General features: G+C 45.0%; 1 protein-coding gene across 2 annotated transcripts in view; it reads right to left on the bottom strand.

The window, feature by feature from the left end:
• The window catches only part of POLQ (DNA polymerase theta), a 478,304-nt gene that overhangs the window by 239,311 nt on the left and 219,564 nt on the right, over window positions 1-19,429 (bottom strand). For both annotated transcript variants that reach the window (XM_078656637.1, XM_078656638.1), the window contains one exon: window positions 4,915-8,393. In XM_078656637.1, the coding sequence (XP_078512763.1) occupies window positions 4,915-8,393 (3,479 nt within the window). The remainder of the gene's footprint in view (window positions 1-4,914; window positions 8,394-19,429) is intronic.

Genomic DNA, 19,429 nt, shown 5'->3' with positions numbered 1-19,429 from the left:
CTGCCCCAACGGGATGGTTGTGTTGCTTGGATGGTGCACTAAAGTTGGCAGCTGGAGAGGTGAGGGACTGTACAGCACGCTGGGTCTGGCTCTCGCAACCTCTTTGAGCTACACGGGCCTGCAAACGAAAGGACTGAACAGGCTGTTGTACCTGAGAGTACGGGTTATTGCGGATGCCCATATGTGCCCAAGCCACGGGCGCAGTAGGGGCAAATGGACTGCTGCTGGGACCGGGCAAACAAGGAAAGCTTGGGAGATCTATCACTAAATAGGTGGGAGCCATCAAAGGGCATGTCAAATAGGGACACTTCACCCAGGAACCCTGTGGGCCACAACCAGGCATGGCTATGCAGCACTACCATAGAAGCCATTGCTCTGCCTGGGGAGTCCATGGTATATAGCCTAAGCCTGATGGTGAAACTCACTGCATCTTGACCAATGCTTGGTTAAAAATAGCTTGAACCTCCTCGGGAAGCATGGGGAGCAGCTGTGCAACTGAGTCCAAAACACATGGCAGTATCGGTTGAAGAGGCATGTGGTGTTCACCATCCGCAAGGCTAGGCTGGTGAAAGACAAAATAAGCTTCCTGCGGTGTCAAGCCTCTTGGATTCCCTGTACGTTGGGGGAAGGGAACACATTTGGGTTAACCTTCGATGTTGAGACCTGAACAACTAGGCTCAACTGGGAGGAACGCTGGGGGAGGAAGGATGGGCCTCTTGGGGAGATTGCCTCGGGAAATCATGCGATGTACAAGAGCCCTTGTGCAAGGTTTGGCCCAAGCCCCAGAAGAACGTCAGTGAGGAACTCGTTAAAAGGCAGTAATGGTTCCGTTAAACTGGCCTCTGGGTAAAGCACCTCCATCAAGACATTTTGGAACTCGATAGCAAGCAGCTGAAGGTCAAGGACCTCTGCCACCCTGCGCATCACTGTGGCCTCGAGGGTAAAGCATGTCAGAGTCCGGTGAAGGGTCCAGGCCACTGGCATAACCCAGATCCTCTTACCAGTCTTCTCCTGGCTCAGGGTCCTCTTCTATTTGACCATAATGTTTAGAAAGGTAGTGTTGATCTAGGAGTGGTAGGTCCAGTGGCAGGTAGGGCCTGAATGGCACCGGCATTGATGTTGGGCGGTGCCAGGAATAAGAATGGGTTCATCGTGGAGCGACACAGGTGGCGTTGAGGACTGCACCAGAATGGAAGGAGCCTGGAAGGAAGAAGGCATCCAAGACAGTGTTGCTCCATATATCTAGGATTGAATCTAGAGGACCCGGGTGGCATCGGGGTGAACCCACCGGTGGTAACCCAGCAGAGGCACTTCTTGGTTTCATGAGGCCTGAAGGTGAGCCAGAGGGAGCAGGTGGCTTAAAGATGGCGTGCATGGAGTCATACAATTCTTTAAGTTGGGCTGGTGTCAGTCTGGCTCCAGTGAACTCAGGGTTGCACGGAGTGGGCGAGGGTGCAACCTCCGCTGGTGGTGTGTGGGAGCGGGACCTAGCAGTACAGTGTTTGGACGGGGAAGCAATAGAACGCCTCAACTTCTTCTTTTGCTTCTTGGACTTAAAGGAAACACTTTTGAATCGCAAACATGATGGTCAGTAGGAATGGCCTTGCGATCTCCCGAGGGATCAGTACGGAACCACCTTCTGCCACACTACTAGAAGCTTCAATTCCAGCTCGCGCAGCACCTTTGGATTCCTAGACTTGCAGTTGGAGAAGGCCTTGGGATCATGGTTTGACCCCTGGCAAACCAAGTGTTGGCCAGAGACAGACATCCCTCAGTGTGGATTTATTGGGAGACCTGTGCCTAGCACACTGGGAGCAAGCTCAGAAAAGAGTCGACAAAAAGTCAAAAAAGGGTGGTCAAAAAGTGACCGTGGAGGCTCTCCGGATTCACGAAATAAAGGAACTGATGTCAGCGCACCAGGGTGGCGCTTATATGAACACCACGGCTTCACTTCGGACGCAGACAACACTGACACAGAGCTGATCAGCGCCTACTGCTCGAAATTTTCCGGATCCAGTCTGACACCTGGAGAACATTCTAAGGTGAGGAAAATGCAGCTTGAAATCTCTATCAGAGTCACTAATATCCACAGATCGTTCAAACCACCAAGGTTTTGCCCAAGACTGAAGGACCTATGCTTTAAGGTTATAAAATTACATAGCTCCCCATGGTAGGCAAGACAACTGGAGGGATAACAGTGAGTATGACCAGGGGACAAGAGAGGATCATGATTTGATGGGACAAAGAAGAGACTGTGTGTCAGCAATGGACAGAGCTAAAAATTGAAAGGGTGAGACCAGTGGACTACAGTGTGGGTCATCATTTGGCAGAGCCAAGCCCTGAATGAACAAGCTAGTAATAAGATCAATTTTCTCATGGAAGAATCTAGAGAGGGAGGAGCAATGTCCAGGAGTATATTGAAAAGCAGTTGTCTTACTGGACTGTGGCAGGAGACTCTTAACAGTGGAGAAAACTTCTCGAGGAGAGGTAGATAGTTTGCTACATTTACTAGCCGAGATAAGAGTCATGTGGTTAAATTTGTAATAAGCATTGAGAGCAACCGTATTAGAATGACTATCCTCGAAAGACTAGATAAGACGCCAAGCCTTGGCACTGATGACTAGGAAATGTTAGCTTGAAGCTGCATGGGGCAGTGGGGCAAGAGTGAGAAGATTTCTTTTTACATTTTATTTTTACTACAAACGGATGAGGCGATCAGAAGCATTAAATATCCAAGAATTAAAGCAATTGGCAAAACCATACTCTGATTCACTAGGGTTGCAGGGAGTGGATTAAAATATTTCTTAGAATGTTGTATGGTTAAGTGAATGCCAGTGTCAAAATGCAGTGGAGGAGGAAGAGGTAGGAGACGTATTAGCAGTAGGAAAATGAATAGAGAAAGGTACAGTAAAGTGATTGGTCCATGGAGGAGTAATGGCATAGGAAACAAATACTTCTAAATGCAGCAGAATAGGATCTAGTACAAGACTGGCTAGGGTGTGTAATTGGGAACAGATTGAGATAAGCAAAGGGTCAAGTACACGCCCAGACAACCTACGTTGTTGGAATAAGATAGATCCTGATATTGAATCACCAAAAACTGAATGCTAAGAAGCTTTTATTGCAAATAGATTGAAAAACTTCTGCAGGAGGGATACAAAATTGCAGTAGGGTATGGTGGTCGGTAAATGAGTATACAAGTGAGAGTGTTAAAGGGGGGAGATGGAGATGTTACTTACCATGGTTATGGCCACGGATAGCAAGTTGTGGAAAACCATGGCCTATCCACATCCAGGTCTAGAAATATGACCGACTCATAGAAGCTTGTATCAAAGGTGAACTGCAGCAGAAAGGTTAGGGGCGGAGCAATAATGGAGGCAAGTTTCAGTAGGAAATCACATCAATTTTGTGGTCTGAGAGAAACTCATGGATTTGAGTTTTGTGCCTTTGTAAAAAGAGTGAGTACTGAGAAGGCAAAAAAGGAAGCCGAGAGGATGCACCAAGGTAGCGTGAGCAGCGGAGCCCTCGAAAAGAGGGTAGGCAGTAAGATGTAAAGGGTGTTTGTGGCAGTGGCGGAGTGGTCCTGGAAGGATCCCAGCATGCACACTTAACAATAGCTGCTAGGGTTTGGGGAAGGTTTATCTAGCGCTAAAAGTCCAGCAGAGACAAGAGATCGTAAGATCCACAGTATGAGAGTAGGGCAGACTAACAGGCCTGGAGGTAAGCTGGTGGGTGCAAACGAGCTTGCCTTTGACGTACATTTGGTATACCAAAAACTGCCAAAGTAGCTTCAAAACAGCGGTTTAGTTTCAGGCTGCGGTCAGTGATCCAGTAGCGCCTTGGTCTGAACAACCCACTTTGAGTCCCAGTCACTGGGTCACAAACATACTGTCACATATACACATCTTCCTTACTGCATCTGGCTTTGCTGCTATTAAGTAAGCCTCTTGATTCATTAGGGAGCTACATAAATGCACTGCTTCCTAAGAATGTAACCAAACAAAATAATCAAGAAATGCTTGCCAGCTTTTTCCATTATCAGGGACATTATATCAAGCGAGGGAGCAGATACTCCTTCCCTGTTTTGTTGAGTCTTTTTACTCCTTAGCTGAGCTGAGAGCATCGCTGAGACTTCCTCAGTGCACTGGAGTGAAGGGTACTGTGCCATGTAACATTTAATGTAGATAAAAAAAGAAGCTAATACTAGGGAACATTTTTCAGGGTATTTAGCCTAACTGTGTGCTTCCCTGAAACTGGAAAACAGATAGGACATGTACCTAAAACCTTAAAATATGTTGCGGTTATAGATCATTAGAAGGAAAAAAACGAATAAATATTGTAAGAAGGATAAAACAACTCACAATGGAATAACCCATCTAAAACGTGCCATTGAAAGAAAATGCTGCTGGGTTTAGCCATATGGAATGAAGCAAACACAGTGATTGAGTCAGAATCTCTATAAGAATGCTCACAATGGGATGAGAACTTCCTCTTTTACAAAATTTGGAAAATGGGGTCAAATTCAGGTTTCTTCACTTCAGAGTCTGTCATAGTACTAAAAAGTTAAATTTTGCCATAATAGAAAAATATTAGCCCACATGGCAGCAGCCCCCTAGAAAACCTCCAGCCTTCCCTATACTTTAATTTGCCTTCACCGAGGTTATTGACACCAGTCCAACACTAGACAAATCTTGAACCATTTCTCAAATAGGGTGATTAAAATTTACTATATAACCAACACAGCAAAGAGTAAAAAATCTGTATAAGGAAAGAATCCATCAACAGAAAATGTGTTGGTAGTTTTTATTATCTTTGCTTTGTCCACTGATGGTCTTTGTTGCACCCAAATCATGCAACAGTCTGCATCTTACACACTGACAGATCAAATACAATAAAAACAATTGGACAACTCACCTTGTTTGAATCTCCCACCGATTGTGGTCCTGGGAGACACTGGCAATTTCCTCCTCTCGCATGCTACAGAGACAGCAAACCTCTTTTTGCAACTCCATTCTTCTACGAAGGTCTTGAAAAGTGTGTGATCACTTGCCACATCAATGATGGTGAAGTTCTCAGAACTGGAGGGCACTGGCGGCGAACCCTGTGACAACTTCAAGGAAAAATCTGCATCTATGATCGAGTTGTCTTGTGGGGAGTCCTGTTTAGGCTTTGCTCTTTCTGGTTGAATGAAATGCACATTTGACTGTTGTTGGCCAAGGATTTTATCTACATGTTTTAATGTTTGGCCATGGACTTCATCTACATTTTTTAATTTATTGGATTTGACTGCTTTTACAGATGATATGGCAATTATTTTAGAGGGACCAGCATCTGGAGTTAGACAGACAAGTTCATTTCTGCTGTCCAGCTCATGTGCTGATTTTCTATTGTTCTCTGCAAATGACAAAGGTGTAGAATTTTGACTGGGAGGGGCCAGGCTCTCTAATTTTGTGTCAACACTTGGGAGATTTTGTTCTACGGCAAGGAAGCAAGAAAAAGACTGCTTTGAGGGGAGTGATTTCATGACAGTACCCATGCCATCTTTAACACTCTTGGTGGCTACCTGTCTAGAACACACCTGTTCAGGTTCCACTACAATTGGTTTACTAGTTGATTGGTCAGGCCACTGATCTAAAACATCTTGCATGCCGGGTGTCAAGTCGAAAGAATTATCTGACCACAGAGCTGGGCTACCTTGTTTATCCACAGCAAACATGACTGTCTGAGGCCCTTCATTGTTTTCTGCACCAGACCAAAGAGCTGGGCTACCAAGTTTACCCACATCATCTTTGATTGCCTGAGACTCTCCATCACAAGCCACAATGTCCTTGGGTGTTGCTGTTTTTGATTCGATGTGAATGGGTGATGGGACACTTCGCTTATGTGCAATTGTGGGCACTGAACGGTCTCCAGTAGCGGACATTTGGAAAGTATCTGCAAATATGAGCGATATGTCATTCCACTGTGATGGGTGCTGTGGACCCGCCTTATTCAGAGAGGCAGATGGTAACGTCTCGATGGGTCTTTCACTTTGTGCCTTTTGTAGCCCATGAAGAGTACAAGAGCTGGTAGATGGCTCTGAGGGGGGTCCTGTGCCTTTACCTGGTAAGTCAGGGTTCTCTGATTTTTCACCTGGTGATGGGTCCTCAGTAAAACTGTCGAACAGGAAACTGTCACTCATGTTCAGGAGAGTATCAGTTTCTAGGCGACTATCTGCATTCATCGCTGCTACATTGCGATGCTGGATGTTCGACGGAGAAGCCCCTTTGCGAAGAACTGGCGAGGCACTCTCCTCTATTAAATCTTGGCTACGATAAGCCTGTAAAAAACTCTGGAGTTGTGTGTCAGTCAGGGATACATCCTTTTCTTTAAGCCAAGAACTTCCTTCTTTAGATTTAAATAGAGTCAGTAATAATTTAGGGCTTCCTGGTGCCATTTCATTAATGCAGCCGGGACCAGCTGGTTGCTTTACAGCACTTGAGGTCACCAGCTGGAAACTGTCCATTTTGTTAAATGCTGTACTTGGAGCCACACCAACATGTCTAATATCCTCAGTTTGTAAAACGCTGGTGCTGCTTTCTTTCAGTAAGCATTTTTGTTCAGGCATTGCTGCCAGCTTTGTGCCTTTCACTCCCTGGTGTCCTCCAAATTCTGATGCCACCTGCTGCTGGATTATGTTTTCTGTCTGAGTATCCAACTGGAAACTATCTTCAAATTCTCTGGGCGTTGAATACAGGTCTGGAGATTTGTTTTTTTCAGCAGAGAAAGCATTTGGTTGCCTTTCCGCTCTGGAGCTATGGATGACATTTTTAGGATCTCCAGTTGCTCTTTTACTTTCTTTTTGGAACAGATATTGATCATTGCAGTTTGTGCTACTTTGACCTTCTCTCCCCTTATCCAACTGGGCACTATCTCCAACTCCAACATACTTGTGTGTGATTAGCATGTTGTTAGCTACCTTTACATTCCTCGTGTCCTCACTGGCAAATGCTGGCTTGACAGTCATTCGCCTTGATTCTTGATCGGTTGTAAGTTGATGTGTTTCGGCCAATTCTGCGTCGACAGTCTCGGAGTTTCCTGCAGCCAAAGTATGGCCTGCTCTTATATGGTTCTCTGAATTCTTACACATATGCTTTGCATTTGCACAGCTTTCAGATGCAACAGCTGTTAGATGATTATCTTTCAGCTTGTTAGGGTTTGAAAGACCAGAAACAGAATGCTCTGTTTGTAGTTTCACAGTTACTGCTTTGCTTTGTAATGCACATTCAGAGGACTGTTGAGATGGCGCCACCGATGTTTCCAAAACAGGATGCTTATTGACTGCTAAAGTCCTCAAAACAACGCTTTCATTCACATTTTGAAGCACAGTTCTTTCATCTGATTTACTACAACTGGGAGCAGAATCCATATGCGACTTTTTATCTGATTTACTACAACTGGAAGCAGAATCCATATGTGGCTTGGTTGAAAAAATGTCTATCTTTTTCATTGGCAATTCATTTGGTGCTGTGAAGTTTCTCTTGTCTTCAGGCAGGTTTGTATTAGATGTTTGGTTGAGCAGTGTAGAGGTAGAAATGTCTTGAAATCTACTTTTAACTTCTGATTTACTGCAACTGGGGACACAGTCCATATTTGATTTGGTTGTGTGAGTGCCTAACTTTTTCTTTGGTAATGTCTTTGGTGTTTTAAAAGCACTTTTGTCTTCAGGCCTGCTTGTCTCAGGTGCTTTGTTGAGAAGAGAAGAGGAAGGAATGAATTTTGCAGCCCCACACTTGGATAAACTTTCATTATGGTCAGCCCTAGGCTCTGTACTATTTTTCCCACAGGAAATATCCTCTTTAGAGAAAGAAGTGTTGGCTATGTTCTCTTTGCCCCTAGAGCAAGTTGATCTTTTTGCTTCTCCATCCAACAAGTCTTTCTGAAAAACTCTAATTTCTGGACCTTTAGAGGAATTTGCACAATTAGGATTCACACTTGATATTGCACTAGTAGCTAGAGGGTGTTTATCTACCTTGTGCTCAGTATGGCGCAGACCGTGTGATTCTTTCTTCGCTTTCTCAAGCACAATATTCTCTTTTTTCTTGCGGCGTAGTTCTGCAGCTTTGGGTACGCCTTCAGCACTTGCTCCTTTGTGTTTGCCATGCCGCACAATGTCTGGTTCCACACTGCTCTCGAAAGACGTATCAGTGGAGGTGTCAGAGTCCACTGAGGAGTCTGGGTTCCACTCCACGCCCATCTTGGCTAGGTCCTCCTGCAGGAGTCTTCTAGCCTCGTCCACAATGAGCTCTGCAGCCTCCCGCTCGGTCAGGGGCTTTTTCCCTGACACCCATATACAACGTGTGTTGCGTCGCTCCTGGGCAGCCTCTTCATCCTCATCCACTGCCCTACGGGCACTGTTGGAAGCAAGACACAGTATGAGAATTACATACCCGATATTGAGTAATAAAAAAATTAAGCAAATTCAAGCCATACACATTTAAGCAAAAATATCACATGTTGCAGTTCTATGAATGTTCAGTTACACATAATGGAAGGTGCTAAAGCAAAGTGGAAATTGGGTGTAAGGTAAAGGAAGGGTATGGGGGTAGTCTCACTATAAGAGTTGCTACTTACTTGTAATACACTGAATGAAACACTTACCCTGTGCGGCTTGTAACACACCTAAAGAAGATTTCTTGGAGGAGCTCCCATTTTTCACACTAAGCAAGTGTACACAGTAAATGAAGGAAGGCAAGAGGTCTACAATACAGTGCCCAGTGCTGGCTTAGCATTTTAATCCTGAAATGCCAAAATCTGTAGCTTTTTTCCATTATCAGTCAATGTTGAACAAATGCTTACAATACCAACTGTGGACTAACAAAGAGTGTAACAGCTATTCTTACCCATCTATGTAGTTACCACATTGCTTTAAAATTGGAACTATTTCACAACAGCATTTCAAGTGAAGAGATTGGTGTACTCAGGCTGTGGTTCTGAAAAATATGGATCCGTAATAGTACCGGACTCGAGAATAAAAAACTTCGTCGAAATAGGACGAATTTGGTATCAAAAGACCGGAAATGACGAGTACATCAAGCACATGTATTTTCAGTATATTCGAGTGACAATTTCACCTCGAAATCGTCATTTACCTTCTGAACCCTTAGTTGCATGTTGCCCTCTACATAGGCCTTAATCCAGTCGAATTTGATTCCACAAGGACACGTACTCCTTAATCGACTTCTTCCTGACCCCAGTACAAGTTAGAACCATTGCCCCAGGCCGAACTCGTTAGGTCAGTTCCCTCCCAGTGGCCAAGCAAGATAGTATCTAGGCCCAACCGGCCATAAAGCCATTTCAGCACGCACACCTGCCATATCTCGCTCACATCTTTCTTCACTCCTTTTCCTCACTTATTTTATGGTGGGGAGGTGACCATTTTTATTAGGGGTCCAGCGATATCTGATGAAATGTTGGGCCTTGCCGGATGATTTGTTATGGGTATCACGACGTGAAATATGTACATGTCATCATGACTCTGCTTTCTTTTTGTAATCAGTAACCATAAATGAAATACCGCGCACCCAAGGAATGTTTCGCCAAAGGGCAAATGTTATGTATAAGAAGAGAAGCCTAACTTTGTGAAAGTGTGCAGTCTCCTGAATATACTGGCATTGTACTTCTAGGACCCTGTCACCTTGGTTGCAGCCAATAAACTAATCTTTGACTTCACCTAGAAGACTCTGAAGTTTCTGTGGGTCTGACTCAGGAGAACCCGAGGTCTTTGGTGTGTTGATCCCCTGGCACCGCTGGGTTACCGGTTCGGTACCGGTTCCTAAAAACCCAGTACCTCATTTGGCGCCCAGCGTTGGAGCGATTCCAGTGGTACCAATCAGCCTGAAGATCGTGAGGAGCTTCGTGTGAAAATTCCGGAGGAGGGCCCACCACCTCATCGACCCCTGCATGTCGACGTGGTCCGAAGGTCTTTACTACGAGGTTCCCCGCTTCCCGACGGCTACAAGGACTGCTGCCCTGGCTATCGCCCTGATGTTGGACCCTTGACATTTTCGGTAGAGCGAAACGCTGAGACGAGTCTTCTGGTGAAGCCATCGATAATTTTCAGTTAAGTATAAGTGGAGCGTCTCCTAGTCCTTAGTTGGACTTACTTTGTGATATCTTAGAGATACATAAAGGTTTTTATTGGTTCTTGCAAGTACCATAACCGAAGGACTCGTGTTTTCACGAGCAATATCGTAATCGATAACTCCTTTGAAGTTTTGGAACTAGACTAGAGAAGAAGGATGCCTAGTCTTAGACTCGGGAATTTGTTTTGTCTTGGTAATAATAATAGGGACTCCCGATTGGAGGACTCATGTCCGGTTCCTCCAGTTGGAACTCCGACTTACGAGCTATACGTTAAACATGGGGTAGGCCCCATCGTTTACAACGAGGTATGGATTAAATACACTAGGAAAGACGGTGTTTTAAAATGGCCCCAATATGGTAGCTTTGATTCTGAAATCTTAGACAACCTTGAAGTTAAACTCTTCAAAAAGAAAGCCCGGCCGGCGATGTTTGACTCTTTCCGCATATGGCGCAAAGAAGCCAAACAAAAAGAAATTAAATTAGCTAAAAAAAATAAGAGAGAAGAAGGACTTTCAGTAATGCAAGCTGCCGTGCAGTTTAAAGATAATGAGGAAGAGCAGATAAATGAACAACTGCACAGGCAACGTAAAAGGCAATAGATAAGTGCTATCCAGTCTTGCCGTCTCTTCAGCAAGGGAAAGCAAAAGAGCGTGAAAAAGACCAATTAATGTCGCAATTGTTAACTTCGCCACCGCCCTATGCGCAGAATGCTACCGCACCCCCGCAACCTTTAGTTGCACAAGCTGCGCCTCTGGCTTTTCCACAGCACCCACCAGCTGTTCTTCAGCTGGCTCCTACTTCTTCGGTGCAGCCTCCTCTAGGCCCACCGACCACTTCTGTTGCTCCTGTGTTTTCTACGATCTTGCCTACTGTACTTTCTACAAATGCCCCTTCTGTGATTTTGCCTAGTACCACATCTATTATTCCTCATACCTCTTCTGCCATCTCTGCATCCGCTTTACCTGACCCCGTTCTTTCATCTGTTTGTTCTTCCGTTTCACCTTCCCTTCGGCAAAAAATGGCCAGTACTGTTACTAATCTTCTTTTACCACTTTTCGGGTCGCCTGCTACGACCCCTAACATAGGAAAAAGACAGTTGCGAAGTCAACTGCCCGATTATCAAGAGAGAGATTCCCTGAATAATTTAGCTCGGAAATGGGTCATGGACACTGCGAAATATGATTTACAGTCTGTCATGGAAGTTTTCCATCAATGGGAAACAGCGACACAGAGATATGTGTTCGAACAGATGTGTGTTTTTCTTTGCGAGGATTTAGAAGACAATGATCAGGATTGCCTCCCACAAGAGATGTGTCGTATAAGGTTTAAGTTTAGTCTGGGTATGATTGTAGGTCCCGATGTAGAAGAAGCAGTTGAAATGCTATTATCACATCGAAGTAAGGGAAGTAGTTCTGGGTCACCATCAGAATCTAGTGCATCTAGTAAGAAAAAGGCACGACAATACCCTATGAGAGAAGTTCCCCCACAGTGGAGAGAGGGTGACGCGACAGCTGTCCCACCTGTCCTGCCCCACTTTCACCGAGTATGGGTACATGTTCCATGGAAGCGAGCAGAAGTTTTAGCACTCAAACAAACACTACCAGATCCGCGTAAAAATCCTGCAGGGTACTATAAAGAATTGTCGCAAACTGCTGGGTCATGTATTATGAATTTAGCCGATATCGATATGTTATTCGGGAACGTTGTTCCACAGCCTTTATGGGGAAAAATTCGTCATGAAGATCATGACCAGGAATTAGGTGACACGTGGGCTAATATTACTGTTGCAGATGCACGACAAGTTGGTGGTGCAAAACCTGAGCCCCTGATAGCGGAACTACCTGGTAGAATAGTAGATTACATGAAGACGATAATGCCTGCGATACGTGTAAATTGGGATAAGTTATCTGCATGCAAGCAAAAGAAAGAAGAAACTGTGTCAGATTTCTTCACCAGATTTGAAGAAACATTCATTGATCACAGCGGTCAAGATATGACCACAGAAGGTGGTCAGAGATTGTTCGTCGATAAATTTGTGCACAATCTGTTTCCAGACTTGTGTAGAAAATTGAAAGATTCAGAAAGTTCTTGGGCAGTCTCATCTTCAGCCCAGATATTAGCTACCGCACAGTACTACGAGAATAGAGACAAGGATGAGAAAGATAAAGTAGAGAAGAAAACTAGAGAACTCAAAACGAAGGTTTTGCTACAGCAAGCATATCCTCCACGTGGTGGTGGTAATAGAAATAATAATGGTCCGAATCACTACCGGAACACTTTTCAGCAGCCGCAGAGAAACTTGCAGAGATTCGATTACAATCAAAACCGCGTAGGTCCCAATCAGTGTTTATACTGCAAACAAGAAGGCCATTACAAATATGACTGTCCTGCCCTGCCGCAACGTACAAGCGAGTTTTCTGGTGTACGAGGTCGTGGTAGTCAGCAAGCGCCCAGAGGTAGAGGGCGTGGAAACACCCCTCAGGACACACGTCCCCTTCCACCACAAAACTCTATGAACAGGTTTGACCAGCAAAATAACGTATCTGATAGGACAGCTCAATACTACGTCGATGAGTATTACACAGAAAATGAGCAGTGGGAGAATAACGATTGCTAGGACAGCCTTAGACGAAGAGAGGGAGTTGTTTCAGTTCCAGTAGATCAGAGTGGACCTTACGTTGAGGGGATTACATCGGGTGTGTCAGAACCTTTTCTGTTGGATACTGGTGCTACAAAGAGTTCTATTATGCACTCCAAACTCCCTGGCGCACCTTTGTCTGGCGAAATGAACGTTTCCGTAGGTTTTTCTGGCGCCCCGGTTAGAAATCCGATTTCTGACCCTTTATCTCTTTCTGTTGGTCCTTGTGAATTCGAAGCACCCCTTATTTTGACAACAGGTTGTGGTGAAAATTTGCTAGGATTAGATTTGCTAAAAAGATTGTATGCGACTTTGTACTGTTCTCCCTCAGGAGTACAACTGACTTTAGGTAAGAAAGTGGTCTCTCCCATGTATTTGTCGAGAAATACGCTTCCAACAGAATTGACACTTCTTCCGGATATTCTTTGGGCTACTGGTCCGAATGATGTAGGTCTTTTAGAAATTCCACCGTATGTTGTAACATTTAAGTCGAATGTCAAAATGCCACGAATTCCCCAATACAGAATATCCAATGAGGGCGAAAAAGCTTTGCTAGCGATTGTTTACGAGTTGATTGAGAAAGACGTAATTGAGGAAACACGAGGCAATGTTTGCAATAGTCCTGTTCTGCCTGTTTTAAAACGAACTGACCCTTCTCAGCCACCTGTGTATAGATTTGTGATTGATCTTAGGGAAGTAAATAAGATAGTGGTGCCACAATTCCCAGTTGTCCCCGACATTACAACATTATTGACTATGATTCCAGCATCCGCATCATGGTTTTCGGTGATTGACCTGAAGAATGCTTTCTTCAGTATCCCGATTGCGGAGGAGAGCAGGGATATTTTTTCCTTTAGTTTAGGTGGTCGCAGTTTCCGCTTTAAACGCGCTCCTCAAGGCTACTGTGAGAGCCCCTCAATATACAGTCAAGCTCTGAAAAGTCAGCTTGACGCAATGGTTTTGCCCAAAGGTTCCACTCTAGTACAGTACGTGGACGATTTGCTCATAGCTGCGGATACTGAGAAAATATGTAAAATGGCCACGTTGGCACTACTGCGTCATCTATGTGATCTACATCACAAGGTGTCACTTTCCAAGCTCCAATATTGCCGACAAGAAGTGACCTACTTAGGTCATCTCTTATCGAAGGAGGGAAGGAAACTGACCCCAGAAAGAATTCAGGCAATAGCGAAATTAAATGTGCCAAGAACGCAGAGAGAAGTACGCGCTTTCTTGGGCATTACATCGTACTGTAGACAGTGGATTCCAAATTTTTCGTTATTAGCCAAACCCTTATTGGCACTAACGTGTACAAATACACCCAATCCCATTCCTTGGTCCGATGAGTGCCAGAAAAGTTTTCTCGAATTACGCACAGCATTATGTTCGGCCCCTGTGTTAGGTAACCCCAACTACAGTAAGCCTTTCACATTATATGTCCACGAGAAGGAGGGCTGTGCATTGTCTGTGCTGACTCAGTTATACGGAGATAGACAACGGCCATGCGCCTATTTTTCGTCAACTTTGGATCCAGTAGCACGAGCATTGCCAAGTTGTCTAAGGGCCACAGCAGCAGCAGCTGTTTCTATTCGACAGTCTGCAGGCCTAGTAATGAATAATACACTAATTGTGATGGTTCCGCATGCAGTAGATACATTGTTGAATAGGACCAAGACACAGCACTTAACTAGTGCTCGACTGTCCAGTTATGAATTGACGCTACTAGCGAGCCATGTGCACATCAAAAGATGCAGTACTCTGAACATAGCCACATTGTTACCAATTGCTGAGGAATCGGATGCTTCAGAAAAGCACGATTGTTTCCTCAGGACGGAGGAGGAGACCAAAGGGAGAGTTGATCTATCCGATACTCCTCTCGCCGAAAGTGATGGTACATTATGGGTGGATGGTTCATGCTTTAAACTCCCAAATGGTAACGTGACTACAGCGTATGCTGTCACAACTCTGCACACAATCGTTGAAACTGCGCGAATACCACATGGTTCGGCTCAAGCCGCCGAACTCGTGGCACTGACGAGAGCATGTGTGTTATCAAAAGGAATGAAAGTGACTGTCTATACCGACAGTCAGTATGCTTTTGGAGTGGCTCACAGTTTTGGTCGATTGTGGAGAGAACGTGGGTTCCTGACTTCGCATGGAGCTAAGATTCAGCATGGTCAGTTGGTGAATGAGCTTCTTGAATCGCTGACGTTGCCCCTGAAAGTAGCAGTTGTAAAATGTAGTGCACACAAGAAAGTGATCGATGATGTTGGTCGTGGAAATGCATTTGCTGACGAAACTGCTAAAGAAACGGCAAAGAATGTGATGAGCCGAATGTATATTGCGAGCCCAGAAAGATGGACTGGTGATGTTGGAATGTGTGAAGACACGATAGAAAGTGTGAAGTCCATCCAAGCTGAGGCCACGGAGAAAGAGTTAAGCATGTGGAAAGAAAGTACAGGGAGAATGGATGTAAATGGTTGTTGGATTGAATCGACAGAGCAACAAAGATGGATGTTACCCGATGCGTATGTGCCTGCAGTGGTTACAATGGCTCATGGGATGGCCCATATCAGCGCGAAAGGGATTTGCGAGTTGTTGGCCCCAGTGTGGAAGAATTCAGGGATTCCCAAGTGTGCAGAAAATGTTGTCAAGAATTGCATGGTATGTCTGAAGCACAATCCTGGTAGGGGAACTCCAACTCCAGCTGGTCATTTCGCACCTCCTACGTATCCGTTCGAGGTTTTGCAGCTAGATTTCATACACATGGAGAGGTGCAACAACTTAAAATATGTGCTCGTGGTTGTTTGCGCCTTCTCAAGGTGGGTAGAAGCCTATCCCCTAAGGGACAATACTGCCTTGTCCACAGCGAAAGCCCTTGTGAAAGAGTTCTTCCCCAGGTTCGGAATGCCTAGAATGGTCTGGTCGGACAACGGAAGTGAATTTGTGGGTAGTGTGATGAAACGAGTGTGTGAAGGGCTAGGCATAAGTCAGAAGTTCCACGCTGCAAATCACCCCCAATCAGCTGGATTAGTGGAATGTTACAATGGCACGCTTAAACTTAAATTGGCCAAAATCCAAGCGAGCACGGTCTTAAATGGCCCGACGCTCTACCCTTAGCACTCCTATCCACCAGAATGACTGTGCATTCGCGAATGAAACTCAGCCCCTATGAAATAGTCTTTGGTCGGCCAGCCAACATATGGGGAGTGCCTAGGCCCACGAAGTTTAGCGAGCTGCAACACCCCATTTTGCTCGACTATCTGTATGAATTGACGGCTAAATTGCGTGTTTTATATCAACAGGTCCACAACACCTTGCCTCCGGTTTCCGAGACACCGGGTCACTCCATTGACCCTGGCTCCTGGGTTCTGGTCAAGAATTTCCAGAGAACAAGAAACGACCAGCCCAGATGGACCGGACCGCACCTCGTCCTCCTGTCTACAAGGTCAACTGTTAAAGTGGAGGGGAAGGCCAATTGGGTCCACGGGATCCATTGTAAGAAAATACCCTTCCCTCTGCCACATGACCAATGGGTCCGGACAGGAGGCACTGACTCAAAGCGCACAACTGATGAACGCGTAGAAGAAGCTAAACGCGATTGTGACAGTAAGAACATTTTTCAAGAAACTACGCCGCCATCAGAACAATTGAACTCTGTGGAACCTGAGCTACTATTTCCGGACCAGACAGCACCCGGGAAAAGACGCTATAATTTCCGACCGAGAAAAACAGACTAAAGTAAAAGTGATTCATTTTTTGATCCGAGAGAAAAACCTGTGGACTAATAAAATCATGAGTTTTTTCCTTCCAAAATGCTATTTTGAAAATGCAGATTCTCCCATCTAGGTAACTTGCTTATTTTTGTTTTTTCGAACCGCCATCCGGGTTCCGCTGCTAGGGTCGCGGTTGACTAAAGACTTTTGGGTGCAGCTGACAACAATAGGTTGCCGGTTCCAGTTGGTCGAAGGGAGCCACCCTAGACTGACGGAAGCATCCTTTAGCAGAAACAACCTACCGCCGCGGGCAGCACCTTAGAGAGGATGGAGTTTCCTGATGTGGAGAGAACTGCCAGACAAATGAACTTTAAGCAGAGACTTTTGAAAACAATGAGAAAGAAAATTTTTATAATGATGTGTATTTTTATGATATTTAGCGTAATGGTGTTTTTGATAAGCTATGCTTTATTCTCTTTTCATGTGACATTCACGCCTACTACATCGCCCATACCTCCCCCTACTGTTTCCTCTCATTCTTTCCACTCTTTGCCTGACCACGAATCAAATAGGAGATTAGAGTTCATTAATAACTCCTTCATTCAGCTATTACACCAACACCAACTTGTGATGAACACAACCAACTGTTGGGTGTGTGGTCTCATGCCCCACACCACGGATAGAGGTATCCCCTATTTGGTCCTGCCATTTAGTCACAATGGGTCAGTATGGGCATATAGGACAATGTTCATATATGCACGAGAAATCCAACCCCTACGTTCTGTAAAAGACAACCTCAAGACTAGCGCTCTAGTGAAGGGTATAGTTGACATGATCAAGGAAGTGACTTCTTACGAAGATACCCCAGACGATGAGATACTTGCATATGTAGGTTGGAATGTGACCGGATATGGCACTACACTAAGTGAGAAACAGCAAGCCAAGAGATCGTCCCCTATCTGGATCGTACCCCATCAAGGTCACCTGTGTCTGCAAGGTATTGGTAGGAATCCCAGAGCTCAGCTAGGGAAGAGTGTCTGCACAGAAACGTATGTTTTTGGATCTCAGACTTCCCCTGCCTTTTTAGCCGCAAAGGGTACTTATTTCATCTGCCACGATAGAGCCTATACATGGTTGCCCCCTGACTTCTCAGGCTCATGTTTTGTTTCATTCCTGTTACCTCCCACCTACACAGCAGCGGCGGATTACCATCGGACAAGGGTAGTTAGAGGTGTTTTGAGTAAAGAAGACACTGCGGGTCAAGAATTTGGTGACTTTGCAATGGGTATTCTGCCGTTCTGGGGAGCCATGGTTAACAGCAGAAACATAAGGCAATTGACAAGGGTAGTTGAATCCACCGTGATTGAAACTGCCGGTGCCCTTAGTAACCTGACTGCTGAGCTCCAGTCGGATCGACTGATGACCCTTCAGAACCGGGTCGCTTTGGATGTAATACTTGCGGACCGGGGTGGGGTATGCAAATTGATCCAGTCCAGTTGTTGCATTTTTATTCCGGATAATGCTCCAACAGTGTACAGGGCCATCTCCAAACTACATAAGATTTCCGAATCTATCCATGTGGACAAAGGAGATTGGTCATTTATGGGATGGTTCTGGGGGCTGATATCTGCCTGGGGATGGAAAATTCTGATGGTCATTGGGATGGTCTTAGCCATTCTTTTCCTGTTCTGTCTATGCATACAGTGTGCTCCTGCAATATGTGGCCTCTGTGCTACATCATGTGTAAGGAAGCCTGTGTCAAGACACGAACTCAGCACTAGAATGATGTTACAGCAACACCTCAATGACTTTATGAATATAGATCCGGACTCAGATTAACATAAGGATAGATTAATTGCCTATGTAAGGGCAAAAGGAGGGTCTGTGGTTCTGAAAAATATGGATCCGTAATAGTACCGGACTCGAGAATAAAAAACTTCGTCGAAATAGGACGAATTTGGTATCAAAAGACCGGAAATGACGAGTACATCAAGCACATGTATTTTCAGTATATTCGAGTGACAATTTCACCTCGAAATCGTCATTTACCTTCTGAACCCTTAGTTGCATGTTGCCCTCTACATAGGCCTTAATCCAGTCGAATTTGATTCCACAAGGACACGTACTCCTTAATCGACTTCTTCCTGACCCCAGTACAAGTTAGAACCATTGCCCCAGGCCGAACTCGTTAGGTCAGTTCCCTCCCAGTGGCCAAGCAAGATAGTATCTAGGCCCAACCGGCCATAAAGCCATTTCAGCACGCACACCTGCCATATCTCGCTCACATCTTTCTTCACTCCTTTTCCTCACTTATTTTATGGTGGGGAGGTGACCATCTTTATTAGGGGTCCAGCGATATCTGATGAAATGTTGGGCCTTGCCGGATGATTTGTTATGGGTATCACGACGTGAAATATGTACATGTCATCATGACTCTGCTTTCTTTTTGTAATCAGTAACCATAAATGAAATACTGCGCACCCAAGGAATGTTTCGCCAAAGGGCAAATGTTATGTATAAGAAGAGAAGCCTAACTTTGTGAAAGTGTGCAGTCTCCTGAATATACTGGCATTGTACTTCTAGGACCCTGTCACCTTGGTTGCAGCCAATAAACTAATCTTTGACTTCACCTAGAAGACTCTGAAGTTTCTGTGGGTCTGACTCAGGAGAACCCGAGGTCTTTGGTGTGTTGATCCCCTGGCACCGCTGGGTTACCGGTTCGGTACCGGTTCCTAAAAACCCAGTACCTCAAGGCAAGGCAACTTAAGCATTTACTGTAATCATGTATGGTTCCAAGTATATTCTGGTTTTCTGTTACTTCCGGTTTATCAACTCATAATTGATCAAAACTTTTCATAATTTAAAATCACAAAGCATGTAACCAATTGCTCAGCGCCAAGACACCCCCGGTTATTCACGCGCTTAAGAAATGTATTAACATAAACTACAG

This window comes from Lissotriton helveticus, chromosome 8 (genome assembly GCF_964261635.1).
Source record: "Lissotriton helveticus chromosome 8, aLisHel1.1, whole genome shotgun sequence".
NCBI lineage: Eukaryota > Metazoa > Chordata > Amphibia > Caudata > Salamandridae > Lissotriton > Lissotriton helveticus.
Note: the sequence above shows the minus strand (reverse complement) of the source record. Positions and strands in the feature narration are given on the sequence as shown.